Source organism: Leucoraja erinacea, chromosome 27 (assembly GCF_028641065.1).
Source record: "Leucoraja erinacea ecotype New England chromosome 27, Leri_hhj_1, whole genome shotgun sequence".
NCBI lineage: Eukaryota > Metazoa > Chordata > Chondrichthyes > Rajiformes > Rajidae > Leucoraja > Leucoraja erinaceus.
In genome coordinates this window covers 2720568-2745394 of record NC_073403.1, presented here as the reverse complement: position 1 = coordinate 2745394, position 24827 = coordinate 2720568, and the positions used below count along the sequence as shown (strand labels likewise).

Below are 24827 nucleotides of genomic sequence, written 5' to 3'. Positions count from 1 at the left end.
GTATGAGCCTCCACTTGCCCAAGGGACGGACGGGGGGGGGGGGGGGGGGGGGGGAGTCATCTGACTCAGTCTTACTCAAACCCGACTGAACTGAACAGAAGGGTCGGCCATTGCGTTGCATTGGCTCTCTGCTTCCCCCTGCTGCCCGCTCTCTGGAATTGGAACCGCGATTCTGTGACGGCAAATGTTGACAGACATCTGTAGCAAAGCCCAAAGTCCATAAGTGATTAGTTGTAGAATTATTCGGCCATTCGGCCCATCAAGTCTACTCCATCATTCAATCATGGCTGATCCATCTCTTCCTCCTAACCCCATTCTCCTGCCTTCTCCCCATAACCCCTGACACCCGTACTAACCGAGAATCGGCATATATAGATGATCTGCCTTAAATATTACCATTGGCTTTGTCTTCACAGCCTTCTGCGGCAATGAATTCTACAGATTCACCACCCCATGACAAGATAAATTCCTCCTCATCTCCTTCCTAACGGAACGTCCTTTGACTCTGAGGCTGTGACCTCTGGTCCTAGACTCTTCCACTAGTTTAGGAGACTGACCACAGGGGATCTGTATGCGTTCCTTGGCGGCTAAAATTTTTAAGGGGTTGGACAGGCTAGATGCAGGAAGATCTGTTCCCGATGTTAGGGAAGTCCTGGACAAGTCTGCCTGACACAGCTTAAGGATAAAGGGGAAATCCTTTTGAAAACCGAGATTTTGAGAGCGGGAACAGTGTTTTTTCCACGCAGAGAGTGGTGACAATCCTCTGGGAACTCTCTGCCACAGAGGGTAGTTGAGCCCAGTTCATTGGCTATATTTAAGAGGGAGTTAGATGTGGCCCTTGTGGCTAAGGGGATCAGGGGGTATGGACAGAAGGCAGGTACGGGATACTGAGTTGGATGATCAGCCATGATCATATTGAATGGCGGTGCAGGCTCGAAGGGCCGAATGGCCTACTCCTGCACCTAATTTCTATGTTTCTATGTTTCTAGTGTTGGAGTAACTCAGCGGGTCAGGCAACATCCCTGGAGGGAATGGATAGTTTAGTGGAGCTTAGTTTGTGTTATTGTCACGGGCACCGAGGTACGGTGAGAAGCTTTTGTTGCGCGCTAGTCAGTCAGTGGAAATACAAGGTCTGAAGAAGGTTTTCGGCCCGAAACGTTGCCTATTTCCTTCGCTCCATAGATGCTGCTGCACCCGCTGAGTTTCTCCAGCATTTTTGTCTACCTTCGATTTTCCAGCATCTGCAGTTCAATCTCCACTATAGGAAATAGGCAACGTTTCGGGCCGAAACCCTACGGGTTTCAGCCCGAAACGTTGCCTATTTCCTTGGCTGAGTTTCTCCAGCATTTTTGTGCACAGTGGAAATACAATACATGGTTACAATCGAGCCATTCACAGTGTACAGATACAGGATAAAGGGCATAACGTCTGGTGCGAGGTAAAGTCTCGTTAAACGTAGTCCGAGGGTCTCTAATGAGATGGTTTGTAGCTCAGGACTGCACTCTAGGATGGCTCAGTGGTTGGAAGGATGGATATGTGTTATTTCAGGACCTTTCTTCAGACTTGTGGGCATATCGCTGGTTTCAGTAAGAGGTGGCACGGTGGTGCAGCTGGTAGAGTCGTTCCCTCACCAGCTCCAGAGACCTTGGTCCCCTCCTGGGCTCGGGTGCTGTCTGTGTGGAGTTTGCATTATTAATGATCTGGATGAGGGAATTGAATGCAACATCTCCAAGTTTGCGGATGACACGAAGCTGGGGGGGGGGCAGTGTTAGCTGTGTAGAGGATGCTAGGAGGCTGCAAGGTGACTTGGATAGGCTGGATGAGTGGGCAAATGCATGGCAGCTGCAGTGTAATGTGGATAAATGTGAGGTTATCCACTTTGATGGCAAAAAACAGGAAAGTAGACTATTATCTGAATGGTGGCCGATTAGGAAAGGGGGAGATGCAACGAGACCTGGGTGTCATGGTACACCAGTCATTAAAAGTAGGCATGCAGGTGCAGCAGGCAGTGAAGAAAGCGAATGGTATGTTAGCATTCATAGCAAAAGGATTTGAGTATAGGAGCAGGGAGGTCTACTGCAGTTGTACAGGGTCTTGGTGAGACCACACCTGGAGTATTGCGTACAGTTTTGGTCTCCTAATCTGAGGAAGGACATTCTTGCCATAGAGGGAGTGCAGAGAAGGTTCACCAGACTGATTCCTGGGATGGCAGGACTTTCATATGAAGAAAGACTGGATACACTCGGCTTGTACTCGCTAGAATTTAGAAGATTGAGGGGGGATCTTATAGAAACTTACAAAATTCTTAAGGGGTTAGACAGGCTAGATGCAGGAAGATTGTTCCTGATGTTGGGGAAGTCCAGGACAAGGGGTCACAGTTTAAGGAGAAGGGGGAAATCTTTTAAAACCGAGATGAGGAGAACTTTTTTCACACAGAGAGTGGTGAATCTCTGGAATTCTCTGCCACAGAGGGTAGTTGAGGCCACACAGTTCATTGGCTATATTTAAGAGGGAGTTAGATGTGGCCCTTGTGGCTAAAGGGGATCAGGGGGTATGGAGAGAAGGCTGGTACGTGATACTGAGTTGGATGATCAGCCATGATCATATTGAATGGCGGTGGTGCAGGCTCGAAGGGCCGAATGGCCTCTACTCCTGCACCTATTTTCTATGTTTCCATGTTTCTATGCATTTTTTCGCTGTGACCCCTTAGGTTTCCGGTTCCCCCCGACACCCCAAAGACGTGCGAGTTTGTAGAACAGTTGGCCTCTTTTAATTCCCCCTAGCGTGTGGAAAGTGAATGAGGAAATGCGGTCATGTGGGCCCGTTTCATCGTTGTATCTCCAAACTAAAAAGAAGGGTCTCTACCTGAAATGTCGCCCATTCCTTCTATTCAGAGATGCTGCCCGTCCCGCTGAGTTTTGTGTCTAACTTCCGTGTCAACTATTATTTGCAGTTCCTTCCGACACCAACGTTTTTTGTTTTTTTTAATGTTTATTTTATTAGAAGCAATTGTACAAGAAGAAAGATATCGACATTTCCACATCAGCCGGTCTCCTCTCCATCCACAAGTCCAACCTCCGCAGTTTTGGGGACAGAGCCTTCTCCAGGGCAGCTCCCAGGCTCTGGAACTCCCTCCCCCAACTGATCCGCAATTCCGTGTCCCTCACCATCTTCCAGTCCCGCCTCAAGACCCATCTCTTCACCTCTGCCTATCCTTAGCCCCACGTCCCCCTCCCTTTTCATCTGTGCATTCATTGCCTCATATTGTGTTTTGAATTGAATTCTGTCTTTACTTTGTGTACAAGGTTGAACAAGTTAGGGCTTTATTCTTTGGAGCGCAGAAGGTTAAGGGGGGACTTGATAGAGGTTTTTAAAATGATGAGAGGGATAGACAGAGTTGACGTGGAAAAGCTTTTCCCACTGAGAGTAGGGAAGATTCAAACAAGGGGACATGACTTGATAATTAAGGGACTGAAGTTTAGGGGTAACATGAGGGGGAACTTCTTTACTCAGAGAGTGGTAGCTGTGTGGAATGAGCTTCCAGTGGAAGTGGTGGAGGCAGGTTCGTTTTTATCATTTAAAAATAAATTGGATAGTTATATGGATGGGAAGGGAATGGAGGGTTATGGTCTGAGCGCAGGTATATGGGACTAGGGGAGATTATGTGTTCGGCACGGACTAAAAGGGTCGAGATGGCCTGTTTCCGTGCTGTAAATTGTTATATGGTTATATGGTTACTAGTCATGTCTCTACTATTTATTTCATTCCCCTTACATGTTTTTCCTCTACCTGCTAAATTTTTTGTACGGTGTCCTTGAGACTCTTGAAAGGCGCCCATAAATAAAATGTATTATTATTATTATTATTATTATAACAATGATACAATTTCCGTACAGCTTCAATTTTAACATTTTAGAAACTGATAAATTAATCGGGGGGGGGGGGGGGGGGGGGAGGGGGGGAAAGTAAAAAGGAAAGAATGAAGAAAAATAAGAAAGATACAAAAAAGAGAATAAAACAGAGAATAAAAGAGATGTGTCCCACTATCCGACCCTCCCCAATCCCCGCTCACCCAACCCAAGCATCAGTTTTAAATTGGTGTTTGACCATTCTGTTGTTGAAGACATTCAATGAAAGTGGACCAGCGCAGAAGCTAAACGCAGGTTGTTTAAATGGTGGTGGATGCATGTTACATAGAAACATGGAAAATAGGTGCAGGAGGAGGCCATTCAGCCCTTCGAGACATCACTGCCATTCATTGCGATCATGGCTGATCGTCCCCAAATCAATAACCCGTGCCTGCCTTCTCCCCATATCCCTTGACTCCACTAGCCCCTAGAGCTCTATCTAACTCCCTCTTAAATCCATCCAGTGACTTGGCCTCCACTGCCCTCTGTGGCAGGGAATTCCATAAATTCACAACTCTCTGGGAGAAAACTTTTTTACCACAGATATTTTTTCACCTCAGTCTTAAATGACCTCCCCTTTATTCCAAGACTGTGTGTGGCCCCTGGTCCTGGACTCGCCCAACATTGGGAACATTTTTCCTGCATCGAGCTTGCCCAGTCCCTTTTATAATTTTATATGTTTCTATAAGATCCACCTGTTGTGGAGGAAAATTTACAGGCTGGCTTCCCCAAACGGGTTCCTGAGAACTACTTGCAGGCCAACTTGCGTAGTTCTGGTTGCCTCATTTCAGGAAGGGTACGTATATAGGCTTTGGAGAGGGTGACCCAAGTGGTTTACCAGAATACTTCCTGTCCTAGAGAGCAGTAGCTACAAGAACACGTTAGGTACTCTTAACTGGTGCAGGAAGTTGTACAGAGTTGTGGACGTGGGCCAGTCGAGACTGCACCGCCATTCGATATGATCATGGCTGATTATCCAATTCAGTATCCCATCCCTGCCTTCTCTCCATACCCCCTGATCCCTTTAGCCACAAGGGCCACATCTAACTCCCTCTTAAATATAGCCAACGAACTGTGGCCTCAACTACCTTCTGTGGCAGAGAATTCCACAGATTCACCACTCTCTGTGTGAAAAAAGATTTTCTCGATCCAGGGGCCGAGAAGGTTCTCGACCTGAAACGTCGCCTATTTTTCCTTCGCTCCATAGACGCTGCCTCACCCGCTGAGTTTCTCCAGCATTTTTGTCTGCCAACATAATGAAGGACCATTTCTACCCCCGTCATTCCCCCTCCTCCCCTCTCCCGCCGGGCAGAAGGGCCTGTCTACGCTGTATGACCCCAGGTGAAAAGGGAGTGCCGGTGGGGGGTGGGGTGGGATATTGCCTAATGTGTGTGAAGTTGCGGGGAGGTTTACAATGTTTTTTATTTAATGTCCCTTGTCTAGTCTGAAATAAAATTCATCATTGGATCAGAAGAAATATAATTGTGTGTGTTATATGATTACATACATTTATATCACATTCATGTATCTGTGGTTATAAACATTTTATTCTCTAACAAGAATTAACAGAATTATGAATCGAACCCTATATCAAACACACAAACTTCCCCCGCAATGTCAATCACCCTGCGAGTCGGGTCGGTTCTGGTTACTACAAAATCAACTCAAACACTGCTTGTGAGCCATTTAAAAAGAAATGATTTAAAAAAACATTAAAAAAGACAATTACCAGAGTTAAATTTTATTCTTGACAAGAATTATGAACTGACAGAATTATGAATCTAACCCTATATCACACACACAAACTGTTGCCGCGCAACATTGATTACACTGTGAGTCGGATCGGGTCAGGTAGGCTCCGGTTACTAAAATGGGCGGGGAAAAATGCCCAGGATCCCCTCCATAGGAGTGACCTATCTTGCAGGAGTGGCCTGTCTTGCTCCGCTCTAAGATCTTTGGTGTGTACCGTCTCAGCATGCTTGTTTAGCCCCAGGCTGCACCGTTATGTGAATGGGAGTTACACGTAGCAACCATGCGTTTCTATGGCAGCGATTTGATCCTGACATCTGGGCCCAGCAAAATTCTGCCGGTGAGTTATGCCCCTGTCCCACTTAGGAAACCTGAACGGAAACCTCTGGAGACTTTGCGCCCCACCCAAGGTTTCCGTGCGGTCCTCCGGAGGTTGCAGGTGGTTGCCGGAGGTTGCAGGTAGTGGTAGCAGGTAGCGACTCTACCGCTGCGCCTCCGTGTGGCCCTAATTGGAAGAGCGACAATGGTGCTTGGTATCTAATGCTCTTTGTTTTTCTCATCAGATCAAATATCATGAAGAGTTTGAGAGGAGCAAAGGGAGCTCTGCTGCAAGCGCTGAGCGGAGGAATTCGAACGATACCCATGAGTACAGGACACAGCCTGAGAGAAATCTAGGTGAGCACAACATTCATGCCTTCAGCACGACCCTACCTCCTGCCCTTCAGCCAGTACAACAAATGAGTCTCTTTGAATGTTTTCAGCTGAAGACTTTGCAATGACCAAACAGGCCTGGATAGAGTGGATGTGGAGACGATTTGAGTATAGGAGCAGGGAGGTTCTACTGCAGTTGTACAGGGTCTTGGTGAGACCACACCTGGAGTATTGCGTACAGTTTTGGTCTCCAAATCTGAGGAAGGACATTATTGCCATAGAGGGAGTGCAGAGAAGGTTCATCAGACTGATTCCTGGGATGTCAGGACTATCTTATGAAGAAAGACTGGATAGACTTGGTTTATACTCTCTAGAATTTAGGAGATTGAGAGGGGATCTTATAGAAACTTACAAAATTCTTAAGGGGTTGGACAGGCTAGATGCAGGAAGATTGCTCCCGATGTTGGGGAAGTCCAGGACAAGGGGTCACAGCTTAAGGATAAGGGGGAAATCCTTTAAAACCGAGATGAGAAGAACTTTTTTTCACACAGAGAGTGGTGAATCTCTGGAACTCTCTGCCATAGAGAGTAGTCGAGGCCAGTTCATTGGCTATATTGAAGAGGGAGTTAGATGTGGCCCTTGTGGCTAAAGGGATCAGGGGGTATGGAGAGAAGGCAGGTACGGGATACTGAGTTGGATGATCAGCCATGATCATATTGAATGGCGGTGCAGGCTCGAAGGGCCGAATGGCCTACTCCTGCACCTAATTTCTATGTTTCTATGATGTTTCCACCAGTGGCAGAGTCTAGGACCAGGGGTCACAGCCTCAGAATGAGAGGACGTTCCTTTAGAAGGAGATGAGGAGCAATTTCTTTACACAAAGGCTGGTCAATCTGTGGAATTGTTTGCTACAGAAGGCGGTGGAGGCCAGATCAATGGAATTTTTCAAGGCAGAGATGGATAGATTCTTGACTAGTACGGGTGTCAGGGGTTATGGGCTGGAGGATAGGGTTATGAGGGAGAGATAGATCAGCCACGATTGAATGGTGGAGTAGACTTGATGGGCCGAATGGCCTAATTCTACCATATGATACATGATCTTACCGGTGTTTAGTTAGGTTTCGACATACAGTATTAAAACAAGCCCAAAACAGAAGGCTGTAGAGGCCAAATCTTTGTATATTTTTTACAGTGGAGATAGCTAGATTCTGGACTAGTACGGGGTGTCAGGGGTCATGGGGAGAAGTCAGGAGAATGGGGTTAAGAGGGAGAGATAGATCAGCCGTGATCGAATGGCTGAGTAGACCTGATGGGCCGAATTCTACTCCGATCACATATGAACGCATGATGAGATTGTTTGTAATATGTCTTTAATATTCCTTCCGTTTCGTTAGTGTACCAGCCACAGGCCCCGGCACATCAGGAGCCACCGACCCCTGTGTTCAACCCGCCTGTTGCAGCTCCACTTTCCCCTCCTCCTTCAACCGGGGTAAGTGCACAATATTGAGGAATATTATTATTAATATTATGTGTGGCGCAGCGCGGAGCGTTGCTTCCTAACAGCGCCAAGCAGCCGGCTATGGGTGCTGTCTGTACGGAGTTTGCACGTTCACCTGCGTGGGCTTTCTCCGGGAGCTCCAGGTTCCACCCACACTCCAAAGTTATACAGGTTTGTAATCTAATTGGCATTGGTAAAATTGTAACTTGTCCCGTGTGTGTGTCGGATAATGCAGGTGTGCTGGGATCGTGGCCGGCACGGGCTTGGTGGGCCGAAGGGCCTGTTTCCTCACTGTATCTCGGAAACTAAAAACTAAACTGAGATACTACAATATAAAACACAATCAAACTCAAACAAGTCAAACTCAAGTATAATTGATTGAAGGGGGGATCTTATAGAAACGTACAAAATTCTTAAGGGGTTGGACAGGCTAGATGCAGGAAGATTGTTCCCGATGTTGGGGAAGTCCAGGACAAGGGGTCACAGCTTAAGGATAAGGGGGAAATCCTTTAAAACCGAGATGAGAAGAACTTTTTTCACACAGAGAGTGGTGAATCTCTGGAACTCTCTGCCACAGAGGGTAGTTGATGCCAGTTCATTGGCTATATTTAAGAGGGAGTTAGATGTTTGCCCTGTGGCGGGATCAAGGGGTATGGCTAAAAGGCAGGTACAGGATACTGAGTTGGATGAACGGCCATGATCATATTGAATGGCGAATGCTGCAGGCTTGGAGGGCCGAATGGCCTCTACTCCTGAACCTATTGTCTATGTTTCTGTTGGGCAAAGGGAAGATACAGAGTGCAGAAGGTACTTCTCAAGATAAAAGAGGATGTTTGGTGGTCCTATTGAGCGTACAAGATCATGATTTGGTGCAGGCTCGAAGGGCCGAATGGTGAATCTCCTATTTTCTCTGTTTTCATGAGAGGAATAGTTGATTGGGTGACAGTTCAGAGGCTATATTTAAGAGGGAGTTAGATGTGGCCCTTGAGGCTAAAGGGGTCAGGGGGTATGAGAGAAGGCAGGAAACGGGATAATCTGAGGTAATGTTCTTACACAAAGAATGGTGGGTGTATGGAACGATACCTGCCTGAGGAGGTGGTTGTGGCAAGGACTGTCACAGCATTTAAAACACATTTGGACTGCACATGGATGGAATGGATTGGAGGGATATCGGCAAAGTGCAGGCAGGTGGGATGAGTGTAGTTAAGGTATATTGGTCGGCGTGGGCAAGTTAGGATGTATTGTATTGCAGTGTAGTGTAGATGGGGCATATTGGTCGACGTGGGCAAATTAGGCCAAAGGTCCTGCCTCCACGCTGTACGACTTAACGATTCTAAGATGAAGAATGTAGTTCTCCAGAGTGCAGGATGTAAATCTCTGTTCTAAGGTCAAAGAATAGTAGAAATAGGCCGTTCGGCCCATCAAGTCTATTCCGCCATTCAATCATGGCTGACCTATCTCTCCCTCCTAACCCCATTCTCCTGCCTTCTCACTGTAACTCTGACACCTGCACAAATCAAGAATCTTATCTACCCCTGCCGTAAAAATATCCACTGACTTGACCTATCCACAGCCTTCTGTGGCAATGAATTCCACTGATTTACTACCCTGGAAGTTCAAGTTCATGTGGATCACCTTGAAGCCAATGTGGTCCCCATTGGTTTTGTGCTTCCTGTACGAACCCCCCCCACTCCCTCTCCCTCTCCATCTCCACCTCCTCCTCCACCTCCACCTCCACCTCCACCTCCACCTCAGCCATGATCTCCCTGAATCCCTCGAATGGTGCAGGCTCGAACCACCCAAATGGCCTACTCCTGCACCTATTGTCCCTGTTTCTATGTAGACCACCACCAAGATACACCTGCACCTCCACTTCTCAAGAGTGCAGGAGGATGTATGGTGGTCCTATTGAGGCGTACAAGATCATGAGGGGGTGCAGGCTCGAAGGGCCGAATGGCCTAATCCACCTATTTTCTATGTTTCTATGAGAGGAATAGATTGGGTGAATGCGCAGAGACCTTTGCCCAGAGTACGGGAACCATGAAACAGAGGACATTGGTTTAAGATGAGGGGAAAAAGATTTAATGGTAATCTGAGGGTAATGTTCTTACACAAAGAATGGTGGGTGTATGGAACGATACCTGCCTGAGGAGGTGGTTGTGGCAAGGACTGTCACAGCATTTAAAACACATTTGGACTCCACCTGGATGGAATGGATTGGATCTCCATCGGCAAAGTCCATCTCCACCTGGGATGAGTGTAGTAAGGTATCTTGGTCGGCATGGGCAAGTTCCATCTCCACCAGTGTAGTGTCCATCTCCATATTGGTCTCCGTGGGCAAGTTCTCCAACCTCCTGCCTCCATGCTGTCCACTTAACGATTCCAGACTGATCTCCATGTAGTTCTCCAGAGTCCACCTCCATCTAAATCTCTGTTTTAAGGTCAAAGAATAGTAGAAACAGGCCGTTCGGCCCATCAAGTCTATTCCGCCATTCAATCATGGCTGACCTATCTCTCCCTCCTAACCCCATTCTCCTGCCTTCTCACTGTAACTCTGACACCTGCACCAAATCAAGAATCTTCCCTCTACCCCTGCCGTAACCTCCACCTCCACCTGCCCTCCACCTCCACAGCCTTCTGTCCACCTCCACCTCCACCTCCACCTGATTTACTCTCCTCTCCACCTCAAGTTCCACCTCCATGTCCATCCACCTCCATCTCAATGTCCACCCCACCTCCACCTGTGCTTCCTGTACTCCACCCCCCCCTCCCCTCTCCCTCTCCATCTCCATCTCCATCTCCCCCTCCATCTCCATCTCCATCTCCACCTCCCTCCATCTCCATCTCCACCTCCACCTCCATCTCCACCTCCACCTCCACCTCCACCTCCATCTCCACCTCCACCTCCATCTCCACCTCCACCTCCACCTCCACCTCCACCTCCACCACCACCTTCACCTCCACCCCCATCTCCATTTCCATCTATCTCTCCCATTCTCTTGCGCGCACTCTAACCCATTCTCGCTTTGTCCTATTTCCTTGCAGAAGCGATACAGGGCCGTGTATGACTACTCAGCGGCCGACGTGGATGAGATTTCATTCCTAGATGGCGACCTGATCGTGGATGTGCAGCAGATCGATGAAGGGTGGATGTACGGCACGGTGGAGAGGACTGGCGATACCGGCATGCTCCCAGCTAACTACGTGGAGGCGGTGTAAGGCGCGGACTGACGCCTGCTTATGCTTTGATCATCTGTATTATAAAAACAAAAAGAAATCACAGTACGAACCCCAATGGTAACTTGACCACAAATTTATGTTTAAAAATAATAGTGATTCCAATTGCATAATATAGCTTCTTTCCATTTGTTTATTTTCATGTTACTGGAATATAGTCAAGATTTTCTTTGGCTTTAACTAGATTGGAGAAGAGTCGATTATTCTTCCAAACCGTTTACTGCTATTCCCAGCCCTCTCCAAATCGTCGAGCATCCTGACCACTGAAGATGGCATTCTTGGCCCTGTCACCGGAGCTAGATATGTCCAGTTAAGCCACATTCGGTCGGGAATGTGCTGGCTTCAATGCCAGAGCACTTTCATTTCCTTTGCAAGATTGCTGAAATTAATCTTAAGTTCTGTAGAAGCAAAACGTTGGTGCCTTTGATGAATTGGGCACCAAATTCTCTTTGGTTCCCTGTCACTAAAGAGAGATCCATTGTACGCCCAATATCTCCAAGGACATTTTGATTCCTCTCATTCCATGCTTGGGATGTGTTTCCCTAGTGAGTGCACAAATATTATTTGACTCCGGCTGTAATGGGACCAAATCGTTCAGGAAAATCTGTCTCCAGTTCTCGTAGAACCAGGAACCTCCAGATACTGTCGCCTTTATATAATCTAATTGTTCTCTGCTCCCGTCACTTTTTAAACAAATAATGTAATGTGAGGGAACACAGGTCAGTGCCGAGAGGCTACTGTCATCATCTTTGACTCATCAGTAGCATTGGCTTTGGTTTGTTTTGGAGCTTGCCACAGAACAGCCCAGCCGTTCATTAGGACCACGGTGGTAGATCGGTACATCCGCATGCCATCCACGCTGAGCTGCGTGGATCAGTCCTAATAACATCCATTGGTGCCCCAGCTTACGTGTCGGAAAGGCAAGACCTCCTTCCACGGGAGAACGTGTTGGATGCACGAGTCCCGGTGAGGAATGGGTGTGGAAGAACGTTACTTCTGTGCCGTGAGTTACGTCATCGGTGATAGGAGCAGAATTAGGCCGTTCGACCCATCAAGTGTACTCCGCCATTCAATCATGGCTGATCTATCTCTCCCTCCGAACCCCATTCTCCTGCCTTCTCCCCATAACCCCTGACGCCCGCACAGTTGGAGTGGGGAATCGTGCTTTTGATGCCCAAGAGATGTCAGGTCTCATAATTATAAGATTCGCATTCCAGTCAAAACCAGTGCAAAGAGAAGAGTATTTAATCAGATCAAGTACAGGGAAGCAGTTAGTGTTTGTCTGCCCCCTTTCTCCCTTCAGGTTCAAACTGCGTCATAGCTTAATTCAATTCAATGACATCTGCATGTGTTAACCCCGCTCGTAGCATTGAAATGAAACTGGCAAAGTCTTAAATTAACAGCATTGCTTAATTTGATGAGCAGCTGGAAACAAGAGTGATTTTTTTAATTGGGATTATTCTGCAGGGCTCCCTAGACTCTTGAGTGTGTCCATCCCATAATGTGCAAGGTGATGCTGAAAAAAGTTTCAGAAGGAACTTTTTCCCATTTCCATAAAGTTGTGAGAACTATATATAGCAAGCTCTCCAGGCAGTGGATGAACTGGCCTGAGATCTTTGTACAAACCTCCTCTCTTTGGGCAAAACTCTCCCCAGGTAACTCTGCCAATGGAAGTGATCATTTAGATTTGTATATAACCAGGCCAGTGATAATTTAGAGGTTTGGGCTGTGTGTTCTGTGGACCAACAAACTCTTTTCTTAAACGTCAAGAAGTCATTGATCTGAACAATGGCTGTAGTGACTGGAAACTAAACTAATGAACTGAAACATTCCGAAGAGTTACTGGCACAATGCTGGGTTGAACATATTAAATCGTTCAACATTTACTCTGCACCAGGTCATCATGTCTCTCCTGTTTTATAAAAAAAAATAAGACTTGGTTTACTTTGAAACATTCTTAGAATATTAAGGTAGAAAGTGATGTATTTTTTTTCCTCCCAGTTTTAAGCATGAAAAGATTGTCCTTTAGTTAATGAATTAGTAAATTAGAACAGACTTTACTCTTAACAAAAGACAGAGAGCGCTGAAGTAACTCAACATAACCTGAACTAAAGGCACAGAGTACTGGAGTGACCCAGCGGGTCGGGCAGCATCTGTGGAGAACATGGATAGGCGACGTTTCACAGAGTGCTGGAGTAACTCAGCGGGTCAGGCAGCATCTGTGGAGCTAAGGAAATAGGCAACGTTTCGGGCCGAAACCCTTAAGGGTTTCGGCCCGAAACGTTGCCTATTTCCAGAAGGGTTTTGGCCCTAAACGTTGCCTATTTCCTTAGCTCCATAGATGCTGCTGCACCATAACTCAGTGGGTCAGGCAGCATCTGTGGAGAACATGGATAGGCGACGTTTCACAGAGTGCTGGAGTAACTCAGCGGGTCAGGCAGCATCTGTGGAGAACATGGATAGGTGACGTTTTAAAGAGATAGGGACTCTTTGTCAGACCCGTTCTGAAGAAGGGCCCCGATCCAAAACAACGCCTATCCATGTCCTCCAGAGATACTGCGTAACCCGCTGAGTTACTCCGGTACTTTTTGTCTTTTTTTTTTGGTAAACCAGCATCTGCAGTTCCTTATGTCCAGACTTTATTCACCTGGCCTCAAATCTGTTTGCAGTGATCGGGTTATGGGAGTGCGATCACATATTTTCCATCTCTCTGGGAAAGCCAATTCACTTTTCTTGTGAAATTGCCAAGACCTTATCAACTATCTAAGCTGGTAAAAATTCAGGTACCAATACTAGTGGACCAAGGGCGATTTGTATATAAGCACAAGGTGCAGACACTGTGTGCCAATATTAATGACTCTACCTACATTCCATGGAATTTGTACGTTTACTACTTAGTCTTCGCAGGCTGGCTGATTTGAAACCCGCAAATATAATCGCTGATTCATTAGTAGAACTTTTTTTTAATTTTGTTGAATTTACGCTTTTTCAAGTTCGGCTTGGCTTTGCTAAGAATGATATTGAGTTTCCTTTGTACCCTGCGAGATGTTTGCATCTACACTTGGCTTTGGGTGCCTGGGTTCTTCATTTAAGAGATGCAACGCTCCACAAAGGGCGCGGTTGTGTCTTGGATGCATTTCCGTTTGAACGTGCTGCTGCGTTGGGCCAAATGAACTTTGCAGGAGGGAGATTTTACTGGATCATCCTCTAGGTGAGAGACCGGGACATTTCCCTCAGCTCACGTGCCCTTGCGCCTACTTGCAAAACCCCCCTAATCCTTGCGTCTCGCATTTAGTCGACTCCCCCAGTGAAGGGAAAGAGTTGTCTCCTCAAGATACTTGGATTGAGAGATTGCCATTGATACATAAGGCCTTCTGCATAACCCATGGTATGTCTCAAAGGCAGTTTTCGCTAAGTTTGGAAAGTAAGAATGGGAGAGAAATGTGCTATTTACGTAAAATATTGCACATCTGTGAATCAAATGAAACATGTCTTGGGCGCTTCTGAATTCTTCATTACCATGCTTGCAATTTTTAGGGAAAATATGTATTTTTTGGCATGATCCTTACATTAAAAATTGTCAATAAAGTGAAAGATGGGAACCAGCGTGGATTTGATGTATTTCATTTTGTCTTTTATTCAGTTTGAGAGATGCAGCGGGCCATTCGGCACATCGAGACCACACCGACCAGCGATCACCCAATCACACTAGTATTATCCTACACACTTGTGCCAATTAATCTACATACCTGCATGTCTTTGGAATGTACACACCTCAGTGCAGGTGGCAGTAAACAAACCTATCTATGTTTTCTAGAGATGCTGCCTGACCCATATATCCATATAACAATTACAGCACGGAAACAGGCCATCTCGGCCCTACAAGTCCGTGCCGAACAATTTTTTTCCCCCCTTAGTCCCACCTGCCTGCACTCATACCATAACCCATCCATTCCCTTCTCATCCATATGCCTATCCAATTTATTTTTAAATGATACCAATGAACCTGCCTCCACCACTTCCACTGGAAGCTCATTCCACACCGCTACCACTCTCTGAGTAAAGAAGTTCCCCCTCATATTACCCCTAAACTTCTGTCCCTTAATTCTGAAGTCATGTCCTCTTGTTTGAATCCTCCCTATTTTCAAAGGGAAAAGCTGATCCACATCAACTCTGTCTATCCCTCTCATCATTTTAAAGACCTCTATCAAGTCCCCCCTTAACCTTCTGCGCTCCAGAGAATAAAGACCTAACTTATTCAACCTATCTCTGTAACTTAGTTAGAGTAACCCACTGAGTTACTCCAGCACTTTGTGTCTTCTGTAAAAACCAGCATCAGCAGTTCCTTGATTCTACAGAGCAAGAGCTAATGTTTCCGTTCACAGACCTGGTTTTGACCGACTTGAAATTTTAGTTTAGGTTAGTTTCGAGATACAGCGCGGAAACATGCCCTTCGGCCCACCGAGTCCGTGCCGAACAGAGATCCCCGCACACTAACACTATCCTACACACACACACACACACACCAAGGGACAATTTACACTTACATGCTCCCGATGTTGGGGAAGTCCAGGACAAGGGGTCACAGCTTAAGGATAAGGGGGAAATCCTTTAAAACCGAGATGAGAAGAACCTTTTTCACACAGAGAGTGGTGAATCTCTGGAACTCTCTGCCACAGAGGGTAGTTGAGGCCACAGTTCATTGGCTATATTTAAGAGGGAGTTAGATGTGGCCCTTGTGGCTAAGGGGATCAGGGGGTATGGAGAGAAGGCAGGTACAGGATACTGAGTTGGATGATCAGCCATGATCATATTGAATGGCGGGTGCAGGCTCGAAGGGCCGAATGGCCTACTCCTGCACCTAATTTCTATGTTTCTATGACACTACCCACTTACCATTAATTATTCGTTACACGATTTGAAACTATATCTATTGGTGTGAGATAGGAAACATATCAATCAATTCCTGCACCTCATCTCCTTCAGTGACCGGCTGATCTCGTGTAAAGATGACAGGTTAGTAAGCTTGCTGCCTTCCACTTTATTTTTTTAATACCAATGGATTATTGTGATCCTCATGGGAGGCAGACGGGATTTTGGTTAACGACACAGCTGATAGAAAGCCCTTTAGACGGCAGGCTTTAGAGATACAGCGCGGAAACAGGCCCTTCGGCCCACCGTGTCCGTGCCGACCGATGATCATTCCGTACACGAGCACTATCTCACACACTGGGGACAATTTACAATTTTACAGAAGCCAATTAACCTACAAATAACACCTGCATGTCTTTGTGGAGTGTGGGAGGAAACCGGAGCGCCCGGAGAAAACCCAGGGAGAAGGTGCAGATTCCGTACAGACAGCACCCGTGGTCAGGATCGAACCCGGGTCTCTGGCGCTGTGAGGCAACAACTCTGCCGCTGTGCCACCATGCTGCCCTTCCCTCACTCTGCACACGAGACTGTCAGCCTAGATTTTAGACCCAGGAGCTGCAAAGATTTTTGACCTGTTCGTCCCATGGTAATGGTTTGACGGGACACTGGAAGATTTCTGCATCAGCAAATGTCTTTCAAATGAAGTAAGTGCTAGTCATAACTTATTGAAAAACAACCACAGTCTTTCAACCCGTTTCTTCAGGGGGCAACAACACAGGGAGGGAGGCTGATCGGGGGCTTTGGGTGCTGAAATGTTTCCAAGATTTGTCGAAAGGAACTGCAGATGTTGGTTTACACCGAAGATAGACACAAAATTGCTGGAGTAACTCAACGGGTCAGGCAGCATCTCTGGAGGAAAAGGCAAAGGTGACTTTTCGGGTCGAGACCCTTCTTCACACTGAGAGACAGGGTAAAGGGAAACGAGAGATATAGACAGCACATAGAACAAATGAATGAAAAATATGCATGAAGCACAGATGATCAAAGAAAGGTGGAGCCCACAAAGCAGATTATTATCTAAACGGTGGCCGATTGGGAAAGGGGGAGATGCAGCGAGACCTGGGTGTCATGGTACACCAGACATTGAAGGTAGGCATGCAGGTGCAGCAGGCAGTAAAGAAAGCGAATGGCATGTTGGCTTTCACAGCAAGAGGATTTGAGTATAGGAGCAGGGAGGTTCTACTGCAGTTGTATAGGGTCTTGGTGAGACCACACCTGGAGTATTGCGTGCAGTTTTGGTCTCCAAATCTGAGGTAGGACATTATTGCCATAGAGGGAGTGCAGAGAAGGTTCACAAGACTGATTCCTGGGATGTCAGGACTGTCTTATGAAGAAAGACTGGATAGACTTGGTTTATACTCTCTAGAATTTAGGAGATTGAGAGGGGATCTTATAGAAACTTACAAAATTCTTAAGGGGTTGGACAGGCTAGATGCAGGAAGATTGTTCCCGATGTTGGGGAGGTCCAGGACAAGGGATCACAGCTTAAGGATAAGGGGGAAATCCTTTAAAACCGAGATGAGGAGAACTTTTTTCACACAGAGAGTGGTGAATCTCTGGAACTCTCTGCCACAGAGGGTAGTTGAGGCCAGTTCGTTGGCTATATTTAAGAGGGAGTTAGATGTGGCCCTTGTGGCCAAGGGGATCAGGGGGTATGGAGAGAAGGCAGGTACGGGATACTGAGTTGGATGATCAGCCATGATCATATTAAATGGCGGTGCAGGCTCGAAGGGCCGAATGGCCTACTCCTGCACCTAATTTCTATGTTTCTATGTTTCTATGTCCATTGTTGGCTGTGGGGTAGGTGATAACGAGTTATACAGACAGTGAAACTAGTACAACTAGGGTAGGGGAACGTTTCCAAGATTGTATGTTGAAAGCCAAGCTGCAGGGCAAACTTGGAGACACAAGAGACGCTGTTGCCGGAATCTTGAGTAGAACACAAAGTGCGTCAGGTAGCATCTGTGGAGGGAAGTTTAGTTTGGTTCAATTTAGAGATACAGCGCAGAAACAGGCCCTTCGGCTCCGCACCGACCAGCGACATTAACACTCTGACCCACACTAGGGACAATTTATTTACATTTATACCAGGCCAATTAACCTACAAACCTCGTATGTGTAAGAAAGAACTGCAGGTGCTGGTTTAAATCGAAGCTAGATACAAAACGCTGGAGTAACTCAGCGGGACAGGCAGCATCTCTGGAGCGATGGAATGGGTGGCGTTTTGGGTCAAGTCTGAAGAAGCGAAACGTCGCCCATTCCTTCTCTCCAGAGATGCTGCCTGTCCCGCTGAGTTACTCCAGCATTTTGTGTTAACCTTCAATCTACAAACCTCGACGCCTTTGGAGTGTGGGAGGAAACCGAAGATCTCGGAAAAGAGCCACACGGTCACGGGGAGAACGTACAAACTCCGTACATGCAGCACCAGGATTGAACTCGGGTATCTGGTACTGCAAGCACCGTAAGGCAGCAACTCTACCCCTGGGCCACTGTGCCCTTTCCAGAACGGATAGATGACATTTTGGGCCGGGATTTTTCTTCAGATTGTTCAGGCTAGATGCAGGAAGATTGTTCCCGATGTTGAGGAAGTCCAGAACTAGAGGCCACAGTTTAAGGATAAGAGGGAAATCTTTTAGGACCGAGATGAGGAAAACATTTTCACACAGAGAGTGGTGAATCTGTGAAATTCTCTGCCACAGAAGGTAGTTGAGGCCACAGTTCATTGGCTATATTTAAGAGGGAGTTAGATGTAGCCCTTGTGGCTAAAGGGATCAGGGGGTATGGAGAGAAGGCAGGTACAGGATACTGAGTTGGATGATCAGCCATGATCATATTGAATGGCGGTGCAGGCTCGACGGGCCGAATGGCCTACTCCTGCACCTATTTTCTATGTTTCTACAGTGCAAGATGAATTCAATAACCCAGTGATCAATATCAGCATACACTGGTCCCTATAAGCAAGCTGCTGTGGTTGACTTTAATATCAGCTTCCAGAAGTGGGGTGGTTTATCATTGCCTGCTGTAGAAACTTGATCCTAAGATCCTATGACATCACTCGAATAGTGAAAGGTTTAGAAAGAGAGGATGTGGAGAGGATGTTTCCACTAGTGGGAGAGTCTAGGACCAGAGGTCACAGCTTCAGAATTAAAGGACGTTCCTTTAGGAAGGAGATGAGGAGGGATTTCTTTAGTCAGAGGGTGGTGAATCTGTGGAATTCATTGCCACAGAAGGCTATGGAGACCTGTGGATATTTTTAATGCAGGGATAGGCATATTCTTGATTAGTACGGGTGTCAGGGGTTAAGGGGAGAAGGCAGGTGATTGGGGTTGAGAGGGGAAGATAGATCAGCCATAATAGAGGGAGTACAGAGAGGGTTCACCAGACTGATTCCTGGGATGCCAGGACTTTCATATGAAGAAAGACTGGATAGACTCGGCTTGTACTCACTAGAATTTAGAAGATTGAGGGGGGATCTTATAGAAACTTACAAAAGTCTTAAGGGGTTGGACAGGCTAGATGCAGGAAGATTATTCCCGATGTTGGGGAAGTCCAGAACTAGGGGTCACAGTTTAAGGATAAGAGGGAAGTATTTTAGGACCGAGATGAGAAAATCATTTTTCACACGGAGAGTGGTGAATCTCTGGAACTCTCTGCCACAGAAGGTAGTTGAGGCCACAGTTCATTGGCTATATTTAAGAGGGAGTTAGATGTGGCCCTTGTGGCTAAAGGGATCAGGGGGTATGGAGAGAAGGCAGGGACGGGATACTGAGTTGGATGATCAGCCATGATCATATTGAATGGCGGTGCAGGCTCGAAGGGCCGAATGGCCTCTACTCCTGCACCTATTTTCTACGTTTCTATGTAATTTAATGGTGGATGGGCCGAATGGCCTAATTCTGCTCCTATCACTTCACGAACTTCAATAAAAGCAGAGGAGTTGTACCCGGTACTGAGCCAGTTACCAACATGATCAGTTTGTGTAACACTAATTGATTGAATTGGAATATGGATTTGTATTAGAACATGAATATACAGGGAATGTGGTGACGTGATCATGTGCTGGCAGAGGCGATTATTTTATCTTGCACCATGTTTGGCATAGACATTGTGGGCCGAATGGCCTGTTCCTGCACTGTGCTATTCCATGTTTTATGAGAGTAAACATTCACTTTAAAAAAAAAACCTGAGTCTGAAGAAGGGTCCCGACCTGAAACACCCTCACTCCATGTCCTCCAGAGATGCTGCCTGACCCGCTGCGTTACTCCAGCACTTGGTGCTTCACTGGAGATTGCAGCATCTGCAGTTCCTCGTGTCTCAGTCACGATTGGCTATTGAAGCACTCCGGGGATGTCCAGCAATGTGTGGAGAGGCGCCATATAGATGAGATTCACTGCCCTGGAAATATTCTTGTGTCTCGGTCGCTCCCACCCACCTAATCCAGCACCACCCACCCAGTTGCATAAGCATCAGAGGCCAGTGCACCTGTTATAGTCTCTCTGCTGTTAGCAGCCCCTGCACAATGTTGGACGTGTTTCTGCTCATGTTCTTTGCCATTGTGAGTCTGGTGATTCTCTCCTACATCATATATGCCCTGTGAACATGGGCGGACGAACAGGCGTCTTCATCAAACAGAGATGGCTTTCACTGCGTCTGCAGGCAGGTCTGTACCAATCCCACCTCCCTCCCTCCCTCCCTCCCCCCGGTTCAGTAACCATCATTTTGTTTTTCGCAAGAAGCCGTACTTTTCAATTTTCTCCAAATTCACTCTTTCCCTTCCCATGTTAAAGAATCATTTAAGATAATGGGCGCTGATGCTAACAATTCTTTGGCTTTGAAGCGAGAAAAAAGAGGGAATTTAGTTCCAGATAAGGCTGTCTAGCCATTGAGCTGAGATCCGAATCATTTATTACAGTAAACCTGGTAACCAGGCCAACAGCAATGAAGGCGGCTATTAAATATGAAGAGCAAGCCTGCTAGTTCCAAGTTTACATTGCCATTCAGTATAACTGCACACGTTGCAATTAGACTGGTGCTGGCCGTCACAAGCATTCTAACCCTTACCTTCCCCTCGACCCATTTTTGATTATTTCACTTTGTTCCATTTTTTAAACAGCCTGTATTAAAACAGCTAACATCCATGCAAATAAACCCTTTGCAAAAACGCGTCTTTGCTTGCACAAACCCCCGTCTTTAATGGAATTTACATACAGAACTGAAACCTGGGATGTTTTTAACCAAACTGCAGATTATTTTTTTTGGGGGGGGTGGTGGGGGGGATATCTTGGTTTTAAAGATGTTGATGCCTTTCATTTATTGCATCGACAAAGGGAGTCGTTAGGTTGGGCCGGGAAACGAGGAGTGGCGGTGTTCAGGGCGAACTCAAACGAAAACGATGACATCTCCAGAGCTAATAAACCATCCCCCTCAGTCTGGGCCGAGATGTTACAACAGCTTGTTCTTGTGTGAGGGGTTCTATAATTCAGATTCAGATTCAGATTCAATTTTAATTGTCACTGTCAGTGTACAGTACAGAGACAACGAAATGCATTTAGCATCTCCCTGGAAGAGCGACATAGCAAATGAATTAGGTAATTAGGTTCACAGGACACGGGAGCCGAGTTAAGCCATTCGGCCCATCATGTCTGCACCGCCATTCATTCACGGCTGGTCTATCCCTCTCAATCATATTATCCTGCCTTCTCCCCATAATCTTTGACACCCGTACTAACCAAAAACAGCTTAGAATAAAATCATGAAAGGAATTGATTGGGTCAATGCACAGAGTCTCTTGCCCAGAGCAGGGGGGTCGAGGACCAGAGGACATGGGTTTAAGGAGAAACATAGAAACATAGAAATTAGGTGCAGGAGTAGAGGCCATTCGGCCCTTCGAGCCTGCACCGCCATTCAATATGATCATGGCTGATCATCCAACTCAGTATCCCGTACCTGCCTGGCCTCAACTACCCTCTGTGGCAGAGAGTTCCAGAGATTCACCACTCTCTGCGTGAAAAAAGTTCTTCTCATCTCGGTTTTAAAGGATTTCCCCCTTATCCTTAAGCTGTGACCCCTTGTCCTGGACTTCCCCAACATCGGGAACAATCTTCCTGCATCTAGCCTGTCCAACCCCTTAAGGAATTTTGTAAGTTTCTATAAGATCCCCCCTCAATCTTCTAAATTCTAGCGAGTACAAGCCGAGTCTATCCAGAATTTCTTCATAAGACAGTCCTGACATCCCAGGAATCAGTCTGGTGAACCTTCTCTGTACTCCCTCTATGGCAAGAATGTCTTTCCTCAGATTAGGAGACCAAAACTGTACACAATACTCCAGGTGTGGCCTCACCAAGACCCTGTACAACTGCAGTAGAACCTCTCTGCTCCTATACTCAAACATTAGACTACATCCATTGCCATGCATCAGCCCATTCGGCCAACCTATCCAAGTCATGACACCCAGGTCTCGATGCATCTCCCCCTTTCCCAATCCGCAAATTTGGTGATATCACATTTAATTCCCTCGTCTCACATTTATAGGGAGAAGGGGGAAAGATTTAATAGGAATCTGAGGGGTAACTTTTTCACAAAGGGTGGTGGGTGTATGGAACGAGCTGCCAGAGGAGGTAGTTGAGGCTGGGACTATCCCAACGTTTAAGGAACAGTTAGACAGGTACATGGATTGGACAGGTTTGGAGGGATATGGACCAAACGCGAGCAGGTGGGACTGGTGTAGCTGAGACATGTTGGCCAGTGTGGGCAAGTTGGGCCGAAGGGCCTGTTTCCACACTCTTATGACTCCACAGACATTGGTAATCCTGGTGGTCTCAGATTGCATTAATTAGGTGGGATGTTTAAGGAATTTGGAGAATTGGTAGGGAGTGCAGATTGGAGGAAAGTGGAGGAAGCCTTTGTCAAGGGAGACCCCACCATAATCACCTCAGCCATTCGCACTATCCTCCAACTCCCCTTTAGACCTGTGTAGGAAGGAACTGCAGATGCTGTAAGATCTCAGCGGGTCAGTCGGCATCTGTGGAGAGAATGGAACTTGGACTTTGAAAATGGAGCCCCTTGCATGAGGGCTCGGCAGACTATTAGATGGATACAAAATGGTGGATTAACTCAGCGGGCCAGGCAGCATCTCTGGAGAGAAGGCACGGGAGACCCTTCTTTAGATCCTCAGTCCTTCTCTCCAGAGATACTGACTGTCCCGCTGAGTTACTCCAGCATTTTGCATCGATCTTAGAAACATAGAAAATAGGTGCAGGAGGAGGCCATTCGGCCCTTTGAGATAGCACCGCCATTCATTGTGATCATGGCTGATCGTCCCCTATCAATAACCCATGTCTGCCTTCTCCCCATATCCCTTGACTCCACTAGCCCCTAGAGCTCTGTCTAACTCTCTCTTAAATCCATCCAGTGACTTGGCCTCCACTGCCCTCTGTGGCAGGGAATTCCACAAATTCATAACTCTCTGGGTGAAAAAGTTTTTTCTCACCTCAGTCTTAAATGACCTCCCCTTTATTCTAAGACTGTGTGTGGCCCCTGGTTCTGGACTCGCCCAACATTGGGAACATTTTTCCTGCATCGAGCTTGTCCAATCCTTTTATAATTTTATATGTATATACGATTTTCCCTTTTGATCTCCTCCTTTGACCTGAATCATTGTCCCTGTCCCATGATGCATGGATGCTGCCTGAGCTGCTGAGTGTTTCCAGAATGTTCCGCGTAAATGTATTGCTGTTGCTCCTTTACTGATTGCATTTGGGTCCTTTGGTTTAAACGATTTAAAGTTAAAGTCAAAGCTAAAGTAAATTTTATTCGTCATTTGCACCTCGAAGGTGCAGTGAAATGAATTTACCAGCAGCGATACACTTAAAAAGAACACACAATACACAATAGGATTTACCACAAACATCCACCACAGCATTCTTCACTGTGGTGGAAGGCAACAAGGTTCAGCCATTAAAGAATGCCTCTCACCATAAACCTAGCGTTACTTATTCTGGGGCAGTACGGTGGCCAAGCAGTAGAGTCGCTGCCTTACAGCACCTGACCACGTGTGGAGGGTTTGTGTGGAGCTAGTACATTCTCCCTGTGACCACATGGGTTTTCTCCAGGTGCTCCGGTTTCCTCCCACATTTCAAAGACGTACAGGTTTGTAGGTTAATTAACTTTGGCAACGATAACATTCGGTCAGTGTGTGTGTAGGAAGGTGCTAGTGTACGGGGTGATCGCTGGTCGGCATGGACTCGGTGGGCCGAAGGGCCTGTTTCTCCATTGATTCTCTAAAGTAAACTATTCCCAAGACAAAGATGATCTGTAAAGATGAACCTGCTGAAGTCTGACATACAATGCCGGAGTAACTCAGCGGGTCAGACAACATCTCTGGAGAAAAGGGATGGCCGATGTGTCTCGACCTAAAACATCACCAGATGTGTCTCGAACAGAAATGCCACCAGATGTGTCTCGACCTGAAACGTCAGCTATTCCTTTCCTCTACAAGTGCTGCCTGACCCACTGAGTTACTCCAGCATTTTGCGTATATCTTCAGTGTAAAACCAGCACCTGCAGTTCCTCCCTGGAGATTAATCCCCCTGATGTTTCTATGAGGACAATACTAAGTCCAAATGAGTTGAGTCATCTGTGTCATTTTGTCAAACTGTTTATCTTTCAGTGGTTGGTTCTCGACACGGAGGGTGGACCCTAAGTTGGACATAAGAACATCTTGCTGAGACTTGTCCTCTTGGTGATGTTTGTGTTGGCTTCTCCTTGCATCACCCACCATGGACATCCATCGGTCAAGATGACCAGCAGTGCCTACAGACTTCAGCACAACCCACCCCTTCCCGAGTTTGTTG

The 24827-nt window shown here is 46.7% G+C and overlaps 1 protein-coding gene across 2 annotated transcripts in view; it reads left to right on the top strand.

The window, feature by feature from the left end:
• lasp1 (LIM and SH3 protein 1) overlaps positions 1–14648 on the top strand; it is a 129298-nt gene extending 114650 nt beyond the window's left edge. The window contains exons 5-8 of one of the 2 annotated variants that reach the window (XR_008725633.1): positions 6221–6332; positions 7703–7797; positions 10852–13131; positions 13617–14648. Coding sequence is in view for 1 of the 2 variants with exons in the window: in XM_055656806.1 (XP_055512781.1) it covers positions 6221–6332; positions 7703–7797; positions 10852–11025 (381 nt within the window). In the remaining variant the exon portion in view is untranslated. Of the gene's footprint in view, positions 1–6220; positions 6333–7702; positions 7798–10851 lie in introns of both variants that reach the window. The other variant, XM_055656806.1, reaches the window with a different exon arrangement.
• The last annotated feature ends 10179 nt before the right edge of the window (positions 14649–24827 follow it).